This window comes from Aspergillus oryzae, chromosome 4, assembly GCF_000184455.2.
Source record: "Aspergillus oryzae RIB40 DNA, chromosome 4".
Classification (NCBI taxonomy): Eukaryota; Fungi; Ascomycota; class Eurotiomycetes; order Eurotiales; family Aspergillaceae; genus Aspergillus; species Aspergillus oryzae.
This window is the reverse complement of record NC_036438.1, coordinates 3,249,555-3,274,235: the sequence shown is the minus strand read 5'-3', so window position 1 is coordinate 3,274,235 and position 24,681 is coordinate 3,249,555. Positions and strand designations below refer to the sequence as shown.

At 47.8% G+C, this 24,681-nt stretch overlaps 4 protein-coding genes across 4 annotated transcripts; 1 reads left to right on the top strand and 3 right to left on the bottom strand.

The window, feature by feature from the left end:
• Positions 1–362: 362 nt before the first annotated feature.
• On the bottom strand, positions 363–9,398 carry AO090102000465 (uncharacterized protein; the record flags this gene model as incomplete). Its single annotated transcript, XM_023236805.1, has 1 exon — positions 363–9,398. The coding sequence occupies one exon, from the start codon at positions 9,396–9,398 to the stop codon at positions 363–365; it is 9,036 nt and encodes a 3,011-aa protein (XP_023091832.1).
• Positions 9,399–10,322: 924 nt separating this feature from the next.
• Positions 10,323–13,362, bottom strand: AO090102000466 (uncharacterized protein; the record flags this gene model as incomplete). The annotated part of the gene is made up of 4 exons (XM_023236804.1): positions 10,323–10,429; positions 10,564–11,276; positions 11,326–11,575; positions 13,209–13,362. The coding sequence occupies 4 exons, from the start codon at positions 13,360–13,362 to the stop codon at positions 10,323–10,325; spliced, it is 1,224 nt and encodes a 407-aa protein (XP_023091833.1).
• Positions 13,363–19,366: 6,004 nt separating this feature from the next.
• Positions 19,367–21,303, top strand: AO090102000467 (uncharacterized protein; the record flags this gene model as incomplete). The annotated part of the gene is made up of 4 exons (XM_023236803.1): positions 19,367–19,457; positions 19,521–19,634; positions 19,733–20,427; positions 20,497–21,303. 4 exons carry the CDS (start codon positions 19,367–19,369, stop codon positions 21,301–21,303), a joined length of 1,707 nt encoding a protein of 568 aa, XP_023091834.1.
• A 732-nt stretch (positions 21,304–22,035) lies between these two features.
• AO090102000468 (uncharacterized protein) lies at positions 22,036–22,975 on the bottom strand (the record flags this gene model as incomplete). The annotated part of the gene is made up of 4 exons (XM_023236802.1): positions 22,036–22,078; positions 22,239–22,316; positions 22,379–22,564; positions 22,743–22,975. 4 exons carry the CDS (start codon positions 22,973–22,975, stop codon positions 22,036–22,038), a joined length of 540 nt encoding a protein of 179 aa, XP_023091835.1.
• Positions 22,976–24,681: the final 1,706 nt, after the last annotated feature.

Sequence of the window (24,681 nt, the reverse complement as noted above, 5' to 3'; positions counted from 1 at the left end):
TTGGGATTTAAACAGAACGAATCACTCGAACTTCTGATCATCTGCGCGATCGGAATCTATACAGGGCGTTGTGCTGCCATTACAAGATGTCGGGGATAAACAGAAGATTATAATAGTTCGTTCATCTAACGCTCTGATTCAGCATAATCCCGCCTTCAAACAGCCTAAGAATCCCAGGCGATAGACGCGATTGGTTGGGCAGAATGAACAACAATATGAGCAATCACCTTGCGAAGGTTGTTTAATAGCCTGGTCTCACCTTGTTCCGAGAACATGAAACTCCAGTAATGCAACTCGATTTCAATCTGGGAGCGATGGACGAGAACTGAAAGGCATATATCATACTAGCAAGTGAAGAAACGTCAGAAGATGGCCAACAGGGGAAAGGAAAGGAGTATCTGCAAAGATGAACATACCTCGGTAGGGTCGTGAATCTCAACGATCTTAACCTGTACATCGCCCACCGAGTCTTCCTTTGGCTCTGCCATTTGCTTCACTGACAAGCAAGTGTTGAATAAGGGCATTGAGGTAGTGTCTGCCACATTACGGGTGACGTCCCTGACAGAGCAATGTTGGTGGTCTGTGCGGCGTTGCATATCCTGTTGATTCTGCTGAAGAGTCTCCATGATATTACGGCTTGGAGAGAGATCTAACCGACAAGGAAGGACATTAAAGCAGGGGCCGACCATGTTCTCTATATTGGTGATAGGAATATCACGTCCGGATACCAGCGTTCCGAAACAGACCTCTGGCGATCTACTGTAAAAGGAAAGTACCAAGCCCCAGGCTACCTGAAAGACGTTTGTCAAGGTTAGTCTGTTTTTTCTCCAGAAACCATCGATGTCCTTGAAGCCATCCAGGATGATCCTCCTTGAATGCAGTACCGGGACGGCATCTGGGGTATCGGGTGCCTCAGGCAATGATCTCGGGATGAAGCTTGATGTGACTCCATGCAGGGTGCCCTCCCAATAATTCATGATCTTATCAAGTGGTTGGCTCTGCACGTAAGAGATGAAGTCCCCATATAAAGGGGCAGGTTTGGATGGTAGGAGACCATTGATAGCAAGGCAGAGTTCATCGACTAAAATAGAGAAGGATGTCCAGTCGATAAGCGCTTTTCCAGACTCCAGTTTGCAAAAAACTTCACCGTCTAAACCCTGGCCGACTACCATCTGGTGTGCCGGAGAGGTGGCCCAATCGAAAGATGGACGAACATCACAGAGCTCCTCCACAACATTCTGTGACTGAAAAGAAAGGACAGCCGTGTCGATTGCGAGTTGTTTTAAAACGACATGGAGAGGTCCCCCGAGAGTTAAGGGATTGTCCACGACTACTGTTCGGAGGATGGCATGGCGCTGGACCAAGGTATGCCAACATTCCAGCACATGAGTTGGATCTACCGCTTTACTACCGTATAGCTTGAAGATGGCTCGGACATTATGGCGGTCACCATTTCCAACCAACCCCTTGATGAGACCGACGTGAGAGCTGGGACAGGGGTAGATACTTTCAATCGGCGACACAGACTTCAAGCCAAGCTGGCTCCGAAGAGTGGTTTCGAGGATGTTCAACTGTTCGTAGTCATTGATGGTGACTAGTGGAATATCACACATGGTAAGTTGACGACGACGCGTTACGAGTTCAGCTCCCGCTATCTGTAGTGAGTTTTGGTACTCCTTGATCCATCGAGCGATTTGGTCCTGTCTCTGACAGTGTTTGCTAAACCAGATGGAGCAATGCAACTTGTCGCTTCGGATATTAATCGATACATCGAATAGCGCGAGACGTGGCATATCTTCAGCTACATCCATTCTTTCATCCAATGTCCAATCTGGTTGAGTGAACACTGCATCCGGGCATTCAAACTGTTGATAGCGACCAGCATAGTTAAGGAGTATCTCTGCTGAGTCATGGTCCTTGAAGGCTGTCTTACATTGTCGATTGTATACTCGTGAACTAAAGTACGGTAGTCCTTTTCCCGGAATGCGGCGGCTATTGTCTTTCACACGGCAAATTAAGTCCACTAGAGATAGGGTCCTACCTCCGCTTGCACTCACAGTGCATGGAGACAGGGTGGTGAACCAGCCAACAGTTCGGGAGAGATCGATTTCTGAGTCCCAAGGGTCTCTTCCATGGCGTTCAAGGAAAACGGTTGGCATCAATCTGTCGTTAAACGCCTTCTGCCAAGCATGGAGAAGAGCTGCATGGAATATCTCTTGCGGTTGTGAATTCAACGGCGTATTCGCCTCTCCAAGCAACATGTTAGTGGTGTCCACGTCTAGCGTGAACATTGACTCAATAGCGGAACCGAACACATTTTGCTCTCGTGTAAGGCCCCAGTATTCATAACTGGCTGGAAGAACGTCAAACGGAAGGACGACTGGTGGGTCATAGTTTCTGGCTTGATCGGCTTGCAAGCGAACCCATGTCTGAAAGGAGAATGGACGGATATTCCCGAGTTCCTTACCCCTTAAAATATTCTCAATGTCGCCGAGGATCACACGCCATGATACTAGATCTACCGACAGATGATGCGCAATGAAAAGTGCATAGTCTGCGTCATCCTCTACGGAAATAATGTCCAACGACAGGATTGGCCCATGCCGAATATCCAAACGCGAGTGTGACTCCCTGGCTATGCGGACAACATGCTCTCTCCTGCGTAGGTGATGGTGCTGGACACAGAAGGAAGTATCGATGCTGGATGATGAGATTATCTGTTGTGGCTCCTTGCCTGGAGACTGGACCCATCGCGCGCGCAGCATCGAATGATGCTGTACAATCTCGTATAGTATATTACGCATTTCACCAAGGTCGACTGGACATTGAATCTTCAGGAAAAAGCTCTGATTGAATCGCCTATTGGCCGATTCATCAGACCCGAGGACCATGTTTTGAATAGGACTCAAGGAAAATGGGCGATCCATCTCCTCCGACGTATCAAACCTGGAAACATCTGACAGGGTACTCGCATTGCTACAAAATAGCGCGACCGTATTATAGTTGAGAAACGCGGGCATAGTGAGATGTAGATTTGCTTGACGGCATAGCGTGAGAAACCTCATGGCGGAGATGGAATCCCCTCCCATATTGAAAAAACTATCGTCTATCCCAATAGTGCTTTCTGATAGTGAGAGAACCTGTGCAAAAATGCTACGCACATGGCTCTCTTGGTCGGTCGATGGCTGGCGCTTTACAATGTGTGCTGTGTTCATGTACTCGTCCAGCGTCCTTCGCTCAAGGTTCCCAGCTGCCACTCGCAAACGGGTTCGGTCAATCTTTCCAGACGCCGTTTGGGGGACCTTTTCCAGGGGTAAAATAATCCTTGGTACCATATAGCGTGGCAGGTTGCGAGCCATGTGGTCCTTTAAGCCTGCCATTGCGGTGTGATCAACATTGGTTGGAGAGGAGAATAATGTTGAGGTATCCTGTGAGTTTGAAGTGTTCATATCAGATTCTGCTTTGGCATTACTCCCTTTGATGAATAGGACAAGTTCATCTATCGATCGCCCGTTTGTCAGAAACGAGGCCACCTCCGCCACTACCACTGCCTCTGGAAAATGGGAAGTGGCACAATGCTCGACCTCCTGCAATTCAATGCGTTGCCCACGAAGCTTTACTTGATTATCTCGACGGCCCATGAAACGGATCGACCCATCACGCTGCTGTTGAACTAAATCCCCCGATCGGTAAAACCTTGTGGCTCCCGCGCTGTTCGGCCTGATTGATCGCAGCCACGCGGGAGCCGAGATGAACGGATCTGGACCTTTCCCTGGTGCAATGATATAGCCATCTGCTACCACAGGGCCCTCAATGAGGAGCTCGCCAATCATTCCTCGGGCAACCAATCGATTTGGATCAAACGGTTTCGTGATCCATGGGTTTGCACCGACAACTGGGCCAATGAGGCCGGTTATCCAGTGATTGGCTTGTACAACCCCCCCTGCCATAATTGTGGCCTCTCCAGGTCCATACGCATTCACTAGCCTGACCCTGTCGGCCCAGAGGTTGACAATGTCTCTGGTGAGAGCCTCACCGCCAACAACTAGACATTTGAGAGAAGGCACGTTGTCGGGATGAAGCAAACGAACCACTGAAGGAGCCATGAGTGCCCAGTCAACCTTGAAATCCCGGATGAACCCAGCTAAATTGTTGGTGCAGTCCGTCGTGGACGGCACACATACACACCCTCCACGCACCAGGGTTGTGAAGATCTCATATATACTGGCGTCGAACGCATAGGAGCAGAAATGAAGGGTACGAGTCTGCTCATTCACCCCGAGTGGCGGACCATGGTAGTATATGCTCGTGCTTAAAGATTGGTGGGACATGATTATACCTTTAGGCTTACCTGTGCTTCCCGACGTGAATATAATGAATGCTGGGTCCTTTGGCGTTGCATTGGGTAGACATTGTGAATGTGAAGTAGATGGCGGCAGCGAATCCAGCAACCCAGGTCCAACTATAACCAGATGTCGTGTCAGACCAGCTACTTTTTCCTCGGTTTCAGTGTTACATATGACAACGTCCGCTGCCGTATCGCTGATAATACCTTGCATCCTTGCCTGTGGATGATTTGGATCCAGTAGCACACAGGCTGCACCTGCATATAGTACCGAGAGCATACTCACAATAGCCCATTTCGATCGATTGGGGCAAATTGGGACCTTTACACCAGGGCCAATACCATAGCTTTCCCGTAGATAGTAAGCTATCTGGATAATGATCGGCCCCAACTCTTTATAGGTCAGGTGGCCATCCCAGCCGCAAATTGCAGACGCCCCAGGCTGAGTGCGACTGTGGCTCAAGATCAATTCATGTAGACAAGCTTCAACTGGTGCAGGGACAGTGGCATTCCACTGGGCAAACAGCTCGATGTCCTGAGGCCCTGCCAGCTCGAGTTGACTGAGTCTCGTATCAGGGTATTCACACATCTGTCGTAGGATATGCTCAAAAAAGTGTACCATGCAATTTGCTTCGTCTGAGCTGATAAGATCAGGGTCATAGCGCATTTTCACGCGTAAAGCCGTGCCAGTAGCGCTCAGTTCACATACAGCCACAATGCCATAAATGGAGAAGTCACTATAATCCATTGAAGCCCCAATCGACCGCTCCACAATATCGAAGCAACGGCCCTTCGTGTCGAAGTCTGCCGAGGGCTGTATCCCCACTTGCATTTGGAAACTACAAGCACTTCTGCAGTTATCATTGAGCTTAGCTATCCTTTGCAGGCCGGCATGTTGGTAGGGAATCATAGCTGTCAACTTATTGTGAAGGCAATCCAGTGCAGTACGAACTGTGTCATTTTCATGTATGCGAATGCGTAGTGGTACTGTTGTTATTGTGGGACCAGTCAGATGCTCGATGCCTGGGACTGGTGCATTTCGTCCGTTCAATGTTAGGCCGATCACGACGTCGTCAGAGTCGGTGTAGTTAGATACAAGTATAGACCATGCCAACTTGATCAAAAGTGGGAGGCGCATGCCAGAATCAGCCATGCAGATATTGTCAATGGCGTGTTCACGGAGCGATGTTGGGCGAGGGATGTATGAAGGTGAGGGTAATGCTGGAAATATAGGTGCTTGGAGATCTCGAAGTTCACAAGCCCAGTAATCCTCCCACCCGTCTATGCTAGTCAAGTGCCTGATAAATGTGTTGAAGTAGGATGGTGTAAGAGACACGTCCTTCCTATATGCAACATCGAGCTGGTCCAAAATCAACTTCAAGGACCATCCGTCACAAAGTGAATGGTGGATCTTTAGAGCGAAGTGTTGATCTCCATTATGCTTGACAAGGCCAACTTGGCACATTGGATTGCTTGACACACCTCTATCATGAAGGTCATGCAGTTTCTCGAAAGCGTCCAGTGAAGCGTGTTGTTTGCATTTGAAACTCACCTGTCGCATAACAACCTGGAATAGAGCTTTCGGTGTCTGAACAATCTGTGTTCGCAGGATAGGGTTCGCCTCTACCGTGGCGTGCCACGCGGACAAAAGGCGTTCAATATCCATGCTTCCTGGTAATCTCAATAAGATATCTCCAGTATATGTGCCAGGAGACTTGACTGAGAGAGCAAACATTCCCTCCTGCAATGCTGTGCAGGGATAAATGTCCTCGATGTTGTCTATATTGGGAAGCTTGCATTGATTTCGCACTAGCTGCATTATTTCAGGGAAGTTTCCAGAAGCTCCCAAGAGAACGAAGGGAGATAGTTTAGAGGGCTCGTCCTTCAAAAACCCTAGTTCTTTTGCATGAAGGGCTACCCCCGATATAGTTGGTGTAGAGAAAAGCTGACCCACGGTGAAGTCAAGCCCCGCACCTCTCGCAGCGCCAACCAGCCTTATTGCTGATATAGAGTCTCCTCCGAGCTGGAAAAAGCTGTCCCTTACACTAATGGTATGCTGTTCAATTTCTAGAATCTCCGAAAAAAGCTGTTGAAGTGTCTCTTCGACATGTGTGGATGGCAGCTGTTTAAATTTGTTCTTGTTCCTGTTCCGATATAGTTCTAGCTGTGGTCGAGGAAGGCTGGTGGAAAGCTCGCGCAGCAGACGTCTATCGATCTTACCAGTTGGGGTGGTAGGAGTATAGGCCAAAGGGAAAAATACCTCTGGGACCATAGATGGTGGCAAGCTCTGCTTCAGTGCCTCTTCAATGGCCTCGATGTGCCTGAGCCATTCTTCATCGGGCATAGCAAAGGGCCCCAGGTCCCTGTTGACATGACCTCCATGTACTTTGAGATTCAGGAATGCTACCAGGAGTGGCTGTGGCTGCCCTTCGGTTATGACTGTTTCTATGACCACATCACAATCGTTTTTTAGGCTCTTCTGAACCTGAAGCTCAACCTCGTGGAGCTCGATCCGCTGCCCCCGAATCTTAACTTGCTGGTCTTTACGCCCAATATAGACAAACGAACCATCCATCTGCTGGCGAACCAGGTCCCCAGTCTTGTAGGCTCTGTATGCGATTTCCGTCCCAGGTAGTCGTGGTGATATTGACGGCACAAACTTGACGAAAGATGCCTTGGTGAGGGCAGGGTCATTTAGGTAGCCCCGGCCAACAATTGGACCTTGGACGAGTAATTCTCCCACGGCTCCGATAGGCACCAGGTTGTTATGGTCCCTGGGATCCACAACCCAGCATGCGGCGCCAGTCGGAAACCCAATGTTGCCTGGGTTCGAAAAGACACAGGGCTGTACAGTTGTGTTTACTGAACATTCGGCGGGCCCATATGCGTTCATCAAGTTGATATCGCGTGACGCCCAGTGCTCCGCATCTACCGGTGACATGGGTTCTCCACCTAGTATAAGTACATCGAGAGACGGCAGCTGGACATGTCGCAGAGTTCTTGCAAACGATGGCGTTAGAAGGGCGTGCGTGATGCCTAAAGTGGAGAAGGCCTCCTCAAAGGCCTGTGGTGTGGTACGCTGTACCTCATTGAGTATACAAATGCATCCTCCAGCCATCAATGTGCTGAGTATCTCCATAATACTGACATCGAATGCGTATAGTGCGAATTGTAGGACTCTTACGTTCTTATTCAGACGAAATGCCTTGATGTGCTCTCTGGCACCTGTACAGTACGATCCATGCTCGATAACTGTGGCCTTGGGCTTCCCCGTTGAGCCAGATGTGAAGGCGACATATAGTGCATCTTCCGGTCGCGATGGTCGTAAAACGTGCGAAACAGGCCCAGGGTGCAGTTCACTGCAGTCCGTCTCGTCATCAATTTGTAACGTTTGCGGAACGATCTGGGACGCCAGCTCCGCTGTCATCTTAGAGCAGAGTATAACCCTAGCATCAACATCTTCGGCCATTAGCCGCAAGCGTTGCACTGGGTATGACGGATCGAATAAAGTAAAGGCTGCTCCAGATTTAAGCACAGCAAGTATTGCAATAGGCACCCAACGGCTTTTGTCAATGTAAACCGGGATGATTGACTCGGCGCCTCCCATGCCGAGTTCCACAAGCCGGGAAGCTAATGAAGCGGACAAGATATCTAGTTCATGATATGTCAACTTGCCATCCCATGAACAGATAGCCTCTGCATCGGGTTGCTTCAGACATATCCTATGGATGATATGATGCGCAGGTTGGTCCACAATGGGGAGAGGGTGGCCGTTCCAGTACGCCAGCTGTCCCTCATCATTTGGACTGAGGCCTTTGAAGTTGGCCAATTTTGTATCCAGATTACCATGCAGGGACTGAGAAAGAATATGCAGAAAGTGGCTCAGGACCCTTTGTGTCGTCCATTGAGGAATCACATTGTTATCATAATGCACCTGAACCGTAAGCAACGAATCTCCCTCCACCCGGCAATCCAGGGTCAATGCATAACTTTGGAAGGGATTTTGCTTCTGGGAGTCTACGAGATTGGCGAATCTCAACGGTTGGTGCTGTGATCGCTTACCAACTGACACCACAGTCTGTATGGCACCTGAGATTTGTTTGGCCGCTGCACTGTGGGGCACGGCCGTCGTAGCTTCGGATGAGCGGATCAACATAACTCTCAGTTCTTGGAGAATATCACGCACAACTGCCTGATTGTCCAGCACTAGCAGCCTAGGGTTAACAGACGGAGGTGACCCAGGCCTTTCCTCGTCACACCGTGCGGCCGTACCAAAAAGCACACGGTCACTGCTTTGGTACTGTGACTGGGTGATGGCCCATGCTAGCCATATATAGGTGGTGATCTCCCCCAATCTGTATGTCGATGTGCCCAATGAGATTGACTGCTGTATGGTATGCCTAGCAGCAGGGTACCGCACTGACGGCGGAAGTTCGGGAAAGGTGGTTGCATGATAAAAGGGTCCTTCTGTGTTGCAATTCACCTCAGCTTCACAGTGTTGCAAAGTGTGGTCGTCCTCCCTGTGATAGGCATGATCAACTGATTCAAACACCGCATACAAAGAGCTTGGGTCGCATACTGCATGGTGGACTTTGAGCACAAGCCGACGTTGGTTGGTCTTGGGCATCTTGATGATATGAAACCGGGCCAACGAGGAACCTAGTACCCAAGGATCATCTATATCATCCCCTTCACTCCATAGGAGTGTCTCTCCATCAAGAACGACGCGCAGGAAGATCTCCGGAGAACCATCCGCGATGATCCGAGTCCGCAAGAACTCATTTGACCGTGCAATATCCTGCCATGCCTTCTTCAGGAGGTCGAGGTTGATTGCTTCTGAGATGTCAAACGTCCATTCGGCAATGGGCGCCTCATCTCCCCGAGAGAGGAGCGGGGCATATAGTAGCTGCTCTTTTGTACACGGCCTGATAGCCTCGATTTCATGAGTGTCGATTCGGCACTTTCTGGCAGCGTTTTCGCGGCTGAGCCTGTCCTTTGTCTTGGTTCGGCAAAGCGAACGTGGCAAAGTGACTTTTTCATCCTCCCGGTTCATTCTGTGCTCTCAATATCCGGTGGCCTCTTTGACTCTGGGTGCCCTTGTGGACGGCGTTTGCTGTGTATTGAGCTGGTGGCGGGTATAATAAGCAAACTCCAAGTAAAACGCCCAAATCAAACAAACACAGTGTTCGAACGCCCTGTCCGGAGCACCGTGACAGCATTCCCAATTTATTTATATTATCATTTGCAGATACTTACCCAGTTTACGTGGTTTCCTGTCACTCCCACTGCTGGTTGTTATCGTGTACATCGATTCCCGGTAATACAAATACCCAAGCGGAACTGAATACCGAGAGCAAAGACAAATGGATTCCCTTGCGCATACTGTACACGATTTACCCTCTATACTATCCCCTTGCTTCTACCCTCTGTGCCCCACAAGAGCACCCTGTGTCCTGCCTGAAAACTTAGCTAGTACGGGGAAACCCGGTTCTAAGCAACTAATTCAGCAAGCCATTCGAATTGCTTATAAAGGGGTTTTACTGTAAGCGAGGTGGCGTTGTTTACCTCGTGGAATAGCGTACCCTTGACCGCTACTCTATCAACGGCCTTAGTACACCATTTTAGCATGCTAGTCCAGTTCATAGGAAAGGAAAACTAAAATCAGTGTAAGTTCAGTAAAGTCTTATGATAGCTAGGGCCACATCTTCCCCCTTATTCAATTTTTGTTCTTGTCGGAATGCCTGTAGTGGCTTCACTACGGCGGACTAAATTGAGGGTCCGGACAAGGCGAATTATAGATTACACCCTATCATCTGCTACTACTTTGAATAGTTTAGATCTGGAGATATTTGCCATTTCTATAATATAATTCTACAATACTGTACTGCTTCAAAACACCTTGATTCTTAGGTCAACTTGGAGATAGTCCGTCCTACTTGCTGCAAACTACCTGCCGACATCCATGGGCTGAATCCAACTAGCAGAGGCAGATACTCTCTATGTCAGGGAAGACATGGCCATATTCATTTGATGATAAGTCCCACCACCTCTGCTCTTTCTGACTTATCCTCTGTCGAAAAGATGCTGCGTCGGGAAAACCAGTACGTAGTCCTGTAGCGGTGTATGTCACTGCAGTAGCAAGCCAATACGATAGAAGTCTTCAAATTGAATAAAAGGTCAGCGAGTGCAATGATGCGTCAATGGTGGAGAGTTCGTACAGTAGACCTGGTCGCTGTCCGTCCACAGGTCAAGCACCTGCAGACCAATGCCTTCAACTATTGACCGGAAGTAGGGCTCAGGCCATTTCCCGCTAGTTACAACTGCAACTTTCTCTCCCTTGCTGATTTTGCGCCGTTCCGAATTGATGTAGATGCTAACATCATGAGTGGGGGTGTAAAACATTTGGACCTCGTGTCGCGTACGGTCGAAAACAGTGCCAAATGTCCAATTAGAAGAGCAGAAAACATCCTGCCCTAGAATGCGGTTTGCGGACTGCAGCCCATTTAACATAAAGTCTCTAAACGGTTGAGACTCCGTGCTATAAGCAGCCATCACTGTATCCTCGGCTGTGCACCCATCGGCCGATACCAGAAACTGGCATCGGATACCTGAGCTAGCACATGTATCACTCATGCGAGAGAGCAGTGACTGGGTTTGGGCGAGATGCATATTGGTCATGCTGTTTCCCATCCAGAGAAAGGTGATACTTGTGTACGCGTTCATAGGGCCTTGATCTGCAACCCACGCTATGCCGTCTTCGTATGTGCCCCAGAGCCCTCGCAACTCAACATGATCAAGGGGGCCAAGGCCCTTATGGAGATGGGCTAGACCATTCTGCAGAGACTCCTGGGACACATCCAGGGCGTAGTACGTTACTGCCTTCTTGCTTTTTTCCAAAGCGGACAATATAATTCCGGATTTCCGCAAGCTCCTGCAAGCTTGGTGTTAGCAAAGGACGAAATGGTACAGGTTTAACCTACCCACAACCCAGCTCAATGAGCGCACTTCCCTCTGGTATTGTGGCAACCATGTCAGACGAATATTTATGCAGGATTTCTTTCTCCTTCCTTGTAAGGTAGTAGACCGAGGAATTGCATAAATCGTCAAATAGTATCTGCCCAGCATCGTCCCACAACAAGTCCTGAGGCAGTTGAAGACTGTCAAATTGAAGACCTTGAATGATCTGCGTTTCTAGATCCTCCGATCGCTTCTCTCTCATGATCTCGATGACTGGAATCGTCGTCTTTTGACTAGGCCGCTTGTCGATCATCTTGAACGAGCCGGAATTGTTCTTTACCGTTGTTCAGTTTTTGGAATGATAAAGTCGATGATCCTGCTATAGAACGAGAGATGGGGGGATCTGTGCTCTTTGGAGTTCCTACTGGGGTTTCAGGACGGTCTACGAATTCAATATAAGTACCTCAACAGCAAGGTAAGGGGGCAGCAATTCCGTTTCGAAGAACATGTCCAGAGCTATCTGGCATTTATCTCTCTCAATCAGCATTTTAACTAGATAAGATACATCATACTAGCCTTCTAAGTGATATAGATAGAGTTCAAAATACTGCGTAAGAGGCTTCATCTTTTCAGAAGACCACGATCATACTACGAACCTTTCGGATCCCGCATCCCTATTCGCCGACCTAGTTGATTTCCTGGTCATGAGGACCTTTCTGCACATACCATATAGTATAGAGCTTTGTGGGGACCTAATGGAAATACTGCCTTTTAGGGCCTTGGTGAACTATGGTTTCCAAGCATTTTCGTTACCACGGATTGTACAGAGCCACAGTCTAATCGGCAGTAGAAATCTACACGAAGGAAATGTGAAACTTTCCCCGTCCCTAACCGACATTTCAGACGCCCGATGATCACGATCGGCATGGCCTCCCTTGCCTTGGATTCATCTCACATGACCCACATATGCGTTCTGTCTGTAGAAGGGAATAATCAAGAGACTCGGCCTGGGATAGATCAGAGTATTATTCTCCGTGTGGAGGTGTGGGATGAGATGAGCGGTGTGGCGGTCGAGGAGGTTAATTTCCACTGTAACCTATCATTCAATAGCTGTAAAGTTCGATAATTGCTCATCTCATACTCCTTACACTGTATTTACATGGCATACGACGCTTCGGAAGGAATGATTGCCATCTCTATGAAGCGTCCTGTACACTGGATAGCTTGTAAATGTTGATTCATTACAGAGAATTGAAGTAAAGCAAGACATAATCGAACACTGCACCATGAAGCCCGAATAGAAGATTCCTTGTAGAGGAGCAGAAGAGCATACAACTTAACAAAGACATTATGCCTTCGTATAACAGCTTTGATAGATACTAAATTGCCATGGTGATACGTGTAGCTGTAAAAATGTATATTTGATTCACTTTAGATACTTGCGCTCTTCACATACATTTTAGTGTTGAAATTCACAAACATATTTGCCGCAGAATATACAACCTCAGGCTGGCCATCCTCAACCTTTAGCCTCAAGTCATAGTTTCTTATGACCTTGACGAATAGCGTTTGAGAGATTCTGGTCGCTAATAGCCGGGCAGGGCAGGCTGAAGTTCCTATACCAAAGATCAACCATTTGGCGGAGGGTGTTATTGTCCCTCGAATATCACAAGCGCCTGATTGAGGGTCACAGAAACGGTAACCATCAAAGACATTTGGGTTAGGATAGTTATCTGGGTCAAGATGGGCTTGCTGAGCTGGGAGGGAAAATTTAGTTCCAGGACTAAGAGTGCGACCTGTTGAACGGAGTTGCAGTGGCTTTTCTACCAGCCCACCACTTGCAACTGCAGGGATGACTGTTATTAGCATTTCTCCTTATGAAAGCAGGTTGATGGAAGATACTAACTTCCTGAAGGCGTAAAAACACGGAGACACTCCTTAGTAAAGCTCTCAAGCTTAGGGGTGTGCTTGAAAATGTCAAAGCTCCATGCATTATCGGTTTGTTTTAGGGCAGCCGCGAGTTCTTCTCTCAGAGGAGCTAAATACTCAGGAGCCTTCATGATTCGATAGAGTGAACTAGTCGTTGCTGGTGTAAGGCCTCCGAGAACCTCAAATAAAAGAAATATTGTCTGGATTGCCACCGTATCAAAATGTCGCTCGTCGTCTTTCACGGCATCATGACTCAAAAGATCTTTCCTCAGTAATAACTCGATCATCACGTCTAGAAAGCAATTTTGAGTACTTTGTTTAGTGCTTCTTCGCCTTTGTTCAACTCGGCGTCGAATTTCGGGCACAATTGTTTTTTTCATCTCCGCCATGATAGATTGGACATGACGAGTCTTGGCTGAGAATTTTCGAACAAGGGGCTTGAAAAAAATGGGGTAAGATTTCTCTGAGCCCATTCGATCCGACAACTGCATGCTGAATAACGGGAGTTGTTCAGCAAGAGCTGTATGGTTGGAAAACTCAGGGCCTAACACAACCAGAAGGGCTATATGACTGTAGATATTCACTACAGTATTGAACAGGCTGCATAGGTGCCATTCTATTTTTATTAGCCTTCGGCTGCTGGTATATCTCCTTGCCTCATACATACCTTTGGACTCAGTCAAATTTTCCACCAGCAAGCGATCAAGTTCACGGCCGATTGGCCCCTCGACTCTCTCTAGAGCAAGCAATTAGTTCTCTAGACATCCCATAAAACCTTCAGATCCCATACTGATAAAGTCCACTTGGCTGCACTTCTGCACAGTCAGAGGAGCGATATGCCATCCAAGATCTATCCCAAGGTCGTCCAATGAAAACTCCTAGATGGTAGCTGTTATTTGATGTATTCCACCCCAAGACAATGGGGACTGTGATAGTGCAACTATGATGGCATATCACCGTACTCACCTGGTTAACCGCCTTTCCCCAATTTAGGTGGTTCCTAGGAACGTTGTACCAATCTTGGTAGTGTTGCGGTGGAAGCATCACGATATATCCCTCACCTATATTGTCCGATATCGAGAAGGCTCTACCATTTTTGCTATACTGGTAGGACGGTTAGAACTGCGAGTGTGACCGTGAAACCATCATTGAAGCGGAGCAACTTGCCTTTCGGTATGCATCGGCAAACTCCTCATAGTAGTCGTCCATCGACTTCTTCAAACGGAATCTTTCACTCAGTAGTGACTTTCCTGGGATACAGGGAGCCCATTGTACCGCCCATGTTTTGAACCCACAATAAATGAGATCCGACACGAGGATTATGAGAAAGGAGGCTATTAGTGATAGAGTAGCTATTACGCCCACTGTTGGGGCATACAAGACTGCGCTAGAAAGTGCTTCAGACAATATCGAGTCCATTGTTGTCGGGAAGACAAAAAATGGCGTGATGTGGTCAAGGAATAGCTGGATTCGAACGACCGACCAAACGAAGATAATTAGGAACTGATTAATGTAATGTGTATCAGTACTATCATGACTCGACAAAAAACGAAACCTTTGGAAGCAGTCTGGGTCCAGACTATGAAATGGAGAAGTGATCTACGCAACCTACAGACGGTGTGGTGCATAAGCCACTCCATTAAGGTCACCCTCTCAACAATATACGTTCGTTCAACATCATGGAGGATGTAAGGGGGTCCATCAGTGGCGAAGAGCTGTGGCTCACCGATCTTCTGTTGTAAGCTAAGGGCGCAAGGGGTGCTCGTAAACCCTAAATCTAGATACTTTCGGAGTTGACCGACATGTATATGACAAACCATTCAGGGAGACCGTTACCAACTGGAAACGGTAAATTAAATATGATATAGACATTTGGTCAAAGCTCGTTCACCGAGGATCAGAAAAATAAAAAATCAAAAACATACAACAGGAGGGATTCGCTGGTGGTCACCCACCCAACTACTAACCTCCCGGCGTGTGGCTTAAGTACGGCTGAGCGGACGGGAAGCCCTGTTCTCCACACCCTATGGTCGTATGTACTAGTTTGCCCTAAGCAGTGGCTTACATAGAGATCATTTTCTTAATTTTTCTAATCATTGTTGCCGTGCTTGGGAGCCCATTCACCAGCTCTCACTGTAAGGTCGGATGGCGAGTTCATGAGTGAAACTCGATCGGGGCTGGGTATGTAAGAACCAATACGTCTCGGCGATCTAATCGCACAGTTAGCAGCGATCTTTCTCGCCTAAAGAACGGCGACAGCATGGATGTCATTGCAGTATGTTGTCAAAAATGTCCAGCCTGGAAGTAGTTTCGATTGCGGGGCTAAATAAAACAGATCCAGCACGTCGATACGTCATTGAATCCAAAAGCTTAGGAATATGATACAGCTCGGACCCGAGAGAGCCACGGTTCTATTTTCCTGTATACTGCCCACCTAGGGCTCGTTGGCGAAGTAACCCTACATCCTCACCATTCAAGAAGTAGAGCATATAGACCTATACAAGGATAATAGTGTTTTTCTCTCAAATATTAACGTCGGTCTCATGGTTCTTGGCCACTATATATGTCGCAAGGCCATCTCAACCCCAGAAAAGATTCTCTGATATTAATTTTACCAGAGTCTGATGGAGTTATATATAATTGCGCTTATAGTACTAACACACTCACACATTTAGAGCATGGCAGTTGCTCTGCAACGACGCTACCCCCATATATAATTCCAATTATCTTGAGTAGGAATAACATGTTTCATCATCTCAGGACATACACGATCCAATCACTGGCACACTTTCCGAGTGTTCTGTATGGCTGCCTGTTCTTCCAGCATAACCCAGAGATTAGTTCTGGCCTGGAAACAGATCTTGAGCATCTCTATATACTTCAGCCTTCTAATACGACAGTTAGCTCATACAATGTACCAGATAGCATAGGAATATCAAGATTCTCTATTGCTCTCCACATAGTCCTTTAACCGTTATCTCTAGCTGATAGGTCCTGTTGCGTCAATATGCTTCTCTCGTAGCAAAACCATCGGCACACACGGGGGTACCGGACTTCTGCTTCGAATGCCCGTGGCGCATTCGGTCGGTCGCGCTTGAATGTCGGGGACTTTGCGGTAGATTTACTCACGCGACTCTCAATCGAGCGAAGCCCGATGCAGAGCGTACAAGACCGCTTGTTTTTATCTGCCACAGTCTTGGGGGTGTGGTCCTCAGGCAGGCACTTATCACGGCCTCAGCTGTGCGAGACAATTATGGTGCCATCATGGAGCGCACCTTCGGGGTTATTTTAATGGAAACCCCCCATCGTGGATCAAGAGTCACATACCAAGCACGATATATCGCCCGCATTAAAAACATTACCTCTCTGGCGCTTTTGGTCAGGTCTGGCCTTCTGGCAGTTCTATCTATTCCATCTAAGGAGCTCCAGCACTCTCAGCTTTCCGTCCCAATTCTTAAGAACCTCGTCGTTGTGTATTTCTATAAGCAGAAGCCATTGGACCAACTTTGGTAAACTCAACCTTCCACATCACAGAGAGAAGACTATCTGTCCTATAGACATAGATTGTTGAGCCAGTATCAGCTATCCTAGGATTGTCCAATGCTACTGACTACAAATTTAGGTGAACTTTACAGAGGTTCTCATCCACGAGCTTATATCATTGAAGGGCCACCATGGAGCTTAGCTGAACTTGTCCCTCACGCCATCAAGGATTACCAGACAACCTGTCCTAGAGCAATAATAGCCAGGCGAGGCTATGCGCGCCTGCAAAGTAAGAATTCGGGAATCCTTGCTCTAAAGTAAATAACGCAGTAGCGCTAGACCTTCACGGTAGGGACCAAATTACCGGAAGCCTACGGGTTATCTTTGCTTTATCCCTTATATAAGAGGTGATATGCTTGTCACTGCAAGATGGGTATTAGCCATCAGGCCACATCTACAACAGTAGTCAATGCCGTTGGACATAAATGGTTTTGCTTACTGTGCGTCCCGACGACCACATCCTGCAATAGTGGACTTGCTATATAGATCGTGGCCCTTTTGGTCGCTGTGCGGTGTTATGATCGATCAGAGCCATACCGGCTCTCAGTCCTGCTCTTCTGGGCCGCTTCTTCTATAGGGCGATAGTCTCTGCATGGCGACGCTTTCATCGCAGTGCATTGGGCCAATACTACTACCTACATGAATCTTAGGTTGTCTGGACATTCCCTCAGAAGAAAGGTGAATATTCTACATATAATCCAGTGAAAAAAGTCGCAAGCGGGTTTTTTTCATGATTAAAACCGAACACCGAAGCCCCTCGCCGCCAATACCTGGTGTGACTCTCCACACCAGATGCCTTCGAAACCCTTCCCTCGCAGATTTATTCTATTGAACCCCATTTCAGAAGCGGCCCCCAGGTAAAGGTCAATTAGTCTATTGCCTTGTCTTAATGCTAGAGACAGGACCTTTCAAACCTCATTATTGATTCGATATGTCACTGTATGATCGCGTGCGACGCAATCGTTATCTGGCAGTTGAAACCACTCCATTTCTTGTGATGAAGCGCTTCGATATATAGAAAAGCAACATATCTATAAATACCCATTCTGCTCCTCCTCGCTGATACTGCCATAGTCTACTCATTACTTTTTGTTATCGTCTTCCGTTACTTCCATATACAATCGTCATTCAAATTCCCTTGCCAAGATGTGATTCACACATGTCACCGCTCAGACAGCATTCACATTGGCCTCTTTATTCCTAACCTCTAGATTCTCAGTGGCTGCTCTACCCCAAAATCTAGTTGGCCTGGTATCCGTCTGTTTGGCACCCTCCTGGTAGCCCATGTCGCGACGAATACGCAGATCTCTACAAGCGGAGCTGATGGCACCCCAACCTCCGTTCCCAAAGTAAATGTCCCAAACTGTCGGGTGAGTGCCAATGGATCCTGTTACTGGCTCTCCGGAGCTCTAACCAAATCAATGACGGTTCTGCTGTGCAGATGAAGAGCATGTGCCCAGGTGTCAGTGGCTCTGAAACCAACCAACCATGCTACTTCCCGAGTCCCTTGGGAAGCTCCCTGCTATTAAAATCTCATTCAGCGGGGATTCAAGCTATGTTCCCTCTAAGACTAAACGCCAGCCGGCAACGCAGGTGAAACGGGCTCCAACAGCCGCCAATACAGATGATAAATATAAAAAGTAGCAGCAAATTGTAGGAAGAATACCAGAGGTCGGTCAGGGCTATGCCATCAAAATAGGTACATACTGATAATCCCTTGTTGTCAACTTCCCATAGCATCCTTCTGGATACAATGTGCTTTGAAATTGACAAGGGATGGAAACCCTTCTTTAGGGAGTGAACGAAATGAGGTATCCGGCAAGTCGTTTCCCGATCATTATCTGATAATTGCAGGTCGTGTCACGCAGAGACCCGAGGGGAACACCATCATTCTCAAGTTCGACTCAGCATGCTACGACATTCAACTGGAACATGACAAAAAGATCGTGTTCACGGACCGGAGTGAGGACACTTGGTATAGCTGGGACAAGGCCAACTACGAGGTGCTCGGCCACATCAAATTGGGCTTAACATACGTGGAGATCGAACGGGATAGAAGAGGTTTTGCTGCAGAGATGAACAAGAAGTGATATAGCCTCGTCACTAACAACTGTCGGCATTTTGTAATGAGGCTGTGGAAAAAGATCAATTCCTAATGGGAAGGTGAGAACCCTGGCCTCCATGTACCATGCTAGGAGGTGTACTATCTCTTGTGCGGTTTAGATGTATCTGAGGAGCAAGTTGTTGTTTGCTGTTACTTGCAGGGAATCTGGACCTTTCCTGCTTTCTTTAGACTAGTAGGGGCAATCTAAGAATAAGTTGATACTGACCAGGGTGATATTAGTACTATCTATCAGGGAATATACCAGCTTTCACCAACAAGAGAAATCCTGTCTTGATTGGGTGTTTTGTATGTACTAAATCTATGCTTGTACTGTAATTTAAGGCTCGGCCCCGCCTTGGTAACATTGACGTGGGCCCCAGGTAGCATTCCCCCAATCTTATAAACATAAGTCGACCGCTGTCCATGAATCTGTTTGAACCCACCTTTCTACAAACCACGCCCCGTGAGAAAGCCGCAAAGCATCAGTCATGAAGACCATCTTGGGATTTCTATTGTTGCCCATATTCCTGAGAGATAGAAAGAAGAAAATCTCCCAGTTTCTTCGTACCGCTACACCTGGTTAGTCAATCAATAGCTAGTGGCACCGAGGGATGAACAATACACCTGACCAAAAACATCTAGACTCCGTTCTTTCAGACCTATATACCTGTCTTGTTCGGGAAAGAGTCTCATCCATCACACCACAAGACGTCTTCTACGCGTCTAGCATCCGGGACTCGCTCCAGGCGGAGCCTTGTAAGTGATTCTTACCCACACGAGAGCTCAAGGCTCCAGCGAGCAAGTTAGTTAGCTCATAACAGGGGAGGCTGATAAGATACTGAATACTGTTTCAGATTGGACGATAAAGAGTTTCCATAACCACCTTGCCAGAACTCATCCTGACACGACCATCCCAGAGGCAGCTATCGATGTCCTGTGGTCTTGCTTCTGCTTCTACGCCTATCTCCCGTTCTCATTCGCCGGTGCGGGCGACAGGAAGCTGCATTTACCAGCCTTTGAACGTGGGTTGATTCTGCTTCCTCTTCAAGGCACAAGGCTCCTCGGAACCATAGTGGATGATTTCGGTCCTTGCTGGAAACGGAACGAGGACCCTTGTAGCTGCCGGTCTAGGATTAATCGGATCTTCCGAAGCATCAGCCTAGTCAATCGTCAGTCAAGTTCAGATCCACGAGTCGCTCGCTTTGACACATTTGTCACCGACGATGTGATAGATGCTATACTTCTGATATCCCCTGCCCATCCTTTGCTAAATCCATCCTTTGAGCAGCTGAATCCACTGGCGGAACGTTTTCTCGAACGGAGACCAGACCAATATCATATGAAGGTCAACGACCTGGCTGCTCTACTCTGCCTGATGATGAGGCTACGAGTCAATAAACCGACCTGGGGCCGGGACTTCCATTACGGCTCCTTCGAGGAGTCCTGTCCGGAGAAAGAAGAGTTGGCTAATATCCTGGCCCGATCATTCTGTCTTGACCAGAATGAGTACCTGGACCCTGACGCAGTGTTCCGGGCTTTAGATATCTTGGTAAGGATAAGCCCGTTTGTTGTCTTGCATCCCTTCCAACCCTGAGTCTAACAATATTGCTGGCACCAGCCAAATCTAGAGCAATGCTTTCATCAGCTGTGGGCAACACTTTTTCAACCTCCCACGTCCACGGGGATACCAGACGTAGAAACCGAATCATCACCAGACACCACTATCGATGGGATTCTTCGAGCTGCATCATTGTTTATACCTCCGTTCCAGGCCCATAAAAGAACCGAATTGGCACGAAATGTCGAGTTGATTACATTTCAAAAATGCTATGACTCGATCTCCCAGAGCTTGACGGACAGCCTTGATCTGGGCCATATACTTCAGCAAACTTTCCATGACGATCCGAGTCGTCTGTCGCACCTTGTTCTTTTCCTGGGATATCAAGCTCAGGAGTCGGAAAAGGTAGTTGTGGGGGCTTTCTTCTCCAGCTGTACGGAGACCCATGCTGCAAAAGAGGGAAAGGAGCCGGAAAAGATAGGCAAATCGAGAATCGCCCCTCCTTTACTTCTATTTCAGCTTCAGCCAAGCTTCAGTCTGTTTCGATGGAGCGGAGAGGACAGCATGTCTTCGTCTCAAGCATACAACAGTGCTACGGGGCATACCGACCACCCTAATGGCATAGGGGATCTCAATCGATCGAAGGTGGGGATGGAAATTGACTCTGTCACAAGGCAGGCTACCTTTCTGCGAGGCACAGCTACCGCTACAAATCGCATGTCAGGCGGGTATGAAGAGGTAACTAGGAAGTATGACGGGACTGAGACCATTGATGGGGATCAGCAAGAGCGAAAAACAATCTTTACAGTGACCCGTATTGCCATATTTAACGTGGACGGTGGGCCAAATTACGATTATCCTTGGTGATTAGGGTAGGATTATGGAATGATATTCAAGGAGAACGGCATCGTCTTGTTTCGCGTCTTTATGTTCGATTTAATCTGGTCTCATGACAATTGTTGCCAGTGTTTCTCAATGGTATCAATCTTCCCTTCTCAGACTTCAGGTTCTAGTTATGATAGCAACAATATAGATATATTGAATGGGGCATGGTACCTAGAACCTAGTCATAACTGTGTATAGCCATGCAATGCAGTCAAGAAAGGCAGTGCTATAGACAACAGTATTGTGTCTAGTATACTCAGTCCATCTATTATACACTCAGTCATATCACCCCAACCCTACTTTTCGCCATATCAAAGCTACACGCGGGAGGTTAATAGTTAGGTGGGTGACCACAAGCAAATCCTTCCTGTCGTTATTTTCGATTCCCAAATGCAGCTACACTGTTGCTAATGGAACTCCCAAATATAAGGATCTAAAAAGGATTATGTAACCTTATAAAGCAGTATTGGCCCCCGCTGTTAGGACATTTAGCTCATATTACCCCTTAGGGTCCTCGTGTATTTCGCGAATATCGTATTCCATTCTAGATTCGCTAAATTAGGGTCTGGGTCATATCAAAAACCATTCCTTAAATCAAATTCCGTTCCACATCCTGAAATAAAATGCCCGTAGTCGACTGCCAACAATTTCATTGCCCTTTCTCAGAGAGTCCACTGTGACATGTCCGGGTGGAAAGTTTGATCGGGGCCCCAATTATATTTCCGCGGCACCTTTGCTAGACCCCAGGCAATCCATTCTGTATCACGCCAGACAGACCAGATAGGGTTCTCATACGAGCGACCAGCGTCCTCGAAGTTCATGATGTAGCTGCTCGTAGTGAACACAGGTCCTATGTTAGCGGGCTTTTCAGGCGACAAAGTGTATTTCTGGATTATAATCCCAAGCACTACACTCACATCTTGCGTTTTTCAGCATCCCAGATGAGATTCTCGATGGCTGACATTGCCGGCTTGAAGCCTGAGCTCACGCAATCCCTAGCATCAGGATGCTATTATTAGAAAATATCGAATGTTGATGGAAGGGGATCAAAGCTCACAACCAGGCTTGCTTGAATGCGCGTCGGATTGTCCATCTATCTTGTTCGGCCATGCCCCAGAAGATCTCATGGTTCAGGTACTGTCCCGGGGGGCGTTGGATCAGGAGATAGAAGAGAAAACCGCCCGGAACTGGGCCCGTGTGATCCTGTTCGTTTTGCTCCATGTGTAGCAGTTTTGGGGCAGAGCTACATGCATTCTCGGTAAGGCCCTTGAGAGCCTCGAGTTGGTATTCCCCAAAGTTAGGTAGTATGTGAGAGGCAAGACGGGCTCTTTCATTCGGAGATGCGTACTCCAGCCCCTCGTACGTGAGTCTTGCAGATGGTGAGGACTCATTCTATGTAGATAAGGGCAACGATAACTTACTGCATGAAAACCTTGATTATCGCTTCAGATGATGGCTCATGCAACTCGTGGCAGCTGAAAGTACCATAGGCGGCCGCTGTTCTGGGACGCAGATGATGTTCGTAAGCTGTGTGCTGGTGATAGAGTTCAGCCAGCTTCTCGTCCAACACCCAAGTACTCGCAATATGGTCGACATGTAGATCAATAACCCTTGACTCCCAGCCTACAAAGAACTCCTTCTCATCATCATACATTTTGCGGGATTGTATGGCAGGGAGAACTATCTTGTGGAGCGTAGGTGTTGAACAGAAGACGTGGATGAGGCAGAGCGGGGGAATCCAGAGTTTATCACTACGACGTCAAGTGACAATGAATCCGAGTGGGTGACTAATACTAATAATACTACCCTAGCACAATTATGAAAATGGACACACGCGTGTGCATGTCGCGTCGGGTTATGGGCGCGATGCAGAGCCCTAACAGTGAATTGATTCCCCCTGCAGTAGGCAGTAAATCCGGATACCCAAAGTAAGTATGGAAACCCACGCCAAAACCAATCTTCAGAATGCCAAGCGGAATTGCGAAACGGGCCCAGCAGGTCATTAAGGAGTGTCTGCCAGATCTAAATGTCGGAATCAACAAGACTAAATCCCATGCCTTACATCCCGAGACCTACATCGGGCCATTGGTCCCTTGGAACGACTTTGAGAAAGAGGCCAGGCAGCATCTTGTAGCATTGAGCCTTGGGAACGGAGGGCCAGTACTGGGCTTTAGATCGATTAAAAAACCGGCCTTGTTAGCTATCGAGCAATTCGTTGTGGGGGACGAGATGGGGGTGCAAGGTAGATTTACCGAGAGGCTGTCGCAGGCAATGACAGCCATCCTCGCAGCGACTGGATCAAGAACACGCTTCGGGGACTATAAGGCAACCAGTGACAGATGCATCAGAGGAAAGTCCCCGATGTGGTCATTATGGACCACAATAATCTGCTCCGTGCCGTCGGGGAGTTAAAAACGCCGTGGATCAACCAGCACAATCTCGAAAGTGCATGCAGAGATGACCATGACCTGCGGCGGCTCCTTGGTATGCACAAACCTGGGCGAATCGTGGGCAATATCACTGACTTGTGGAACAAGGCCAACCCGTCGAGTACATGTTTACCGCGAATCTAAAGTACGGATTCATATCAACCTATGATATGACAATTTTCTTGAAAGAAGAGATGATAGGGGGAGTGTGGGGAATAGCCTACAGTAGGCCAATAATGAGCTGCACTGAATGGGAACAGGTGGATGATGGGAACTATGAGGATAGGGTATCCCTAAGAGAATGCTTCCTGTATCTCGTACATATGGCAGAAAGCGATCATGTTGCGAACAACCAGCTGCCATGGGGGCAGTGGTTCACATCCTCTTAGTATACGCCCGGGAAAGATATGGTCATAATGAGGAGAGGATGCTTGACGGAAGAGCCGGTGTCCTATCTGGCGGAAGGCTCTCATGATGAATTACTCGCTGGGAGTAACAGGTACTTGTGATGAACATCCCTTGTAAGGGTGATGGATGTGCTGAGGTCTTGGCTGGTGGTAAATGGCGCCAATCCACGTGATTAACCACCGATATGCATTTCATAAGGCTGTATGCACATAGAGCTGGGTTGTACGATTGTCCTGAAGCAACAGCAGAAGCAAAAAGGGAACATAAACGCGCCCCCAATGCACTGGGAGGGAATAACTTCTTGGCTCGAGCAAAAGCGTTGAAAGTCTTCGAGATTGATTTTGTTAGCAATAGCCAGCTTCTCACGCTCTGACTCACGCTTTGACTCACACTCTGCTTGCTGCCCTACATTACCCTGATTTAGTCGCTTAAATTGTCTTACCGTCCGCCGGCCAGTTATAGAGTCTCGACTCTCAACCCAGAACCCCCAAATTTGCAGCTTTTGATAAATAATTCGGACTAG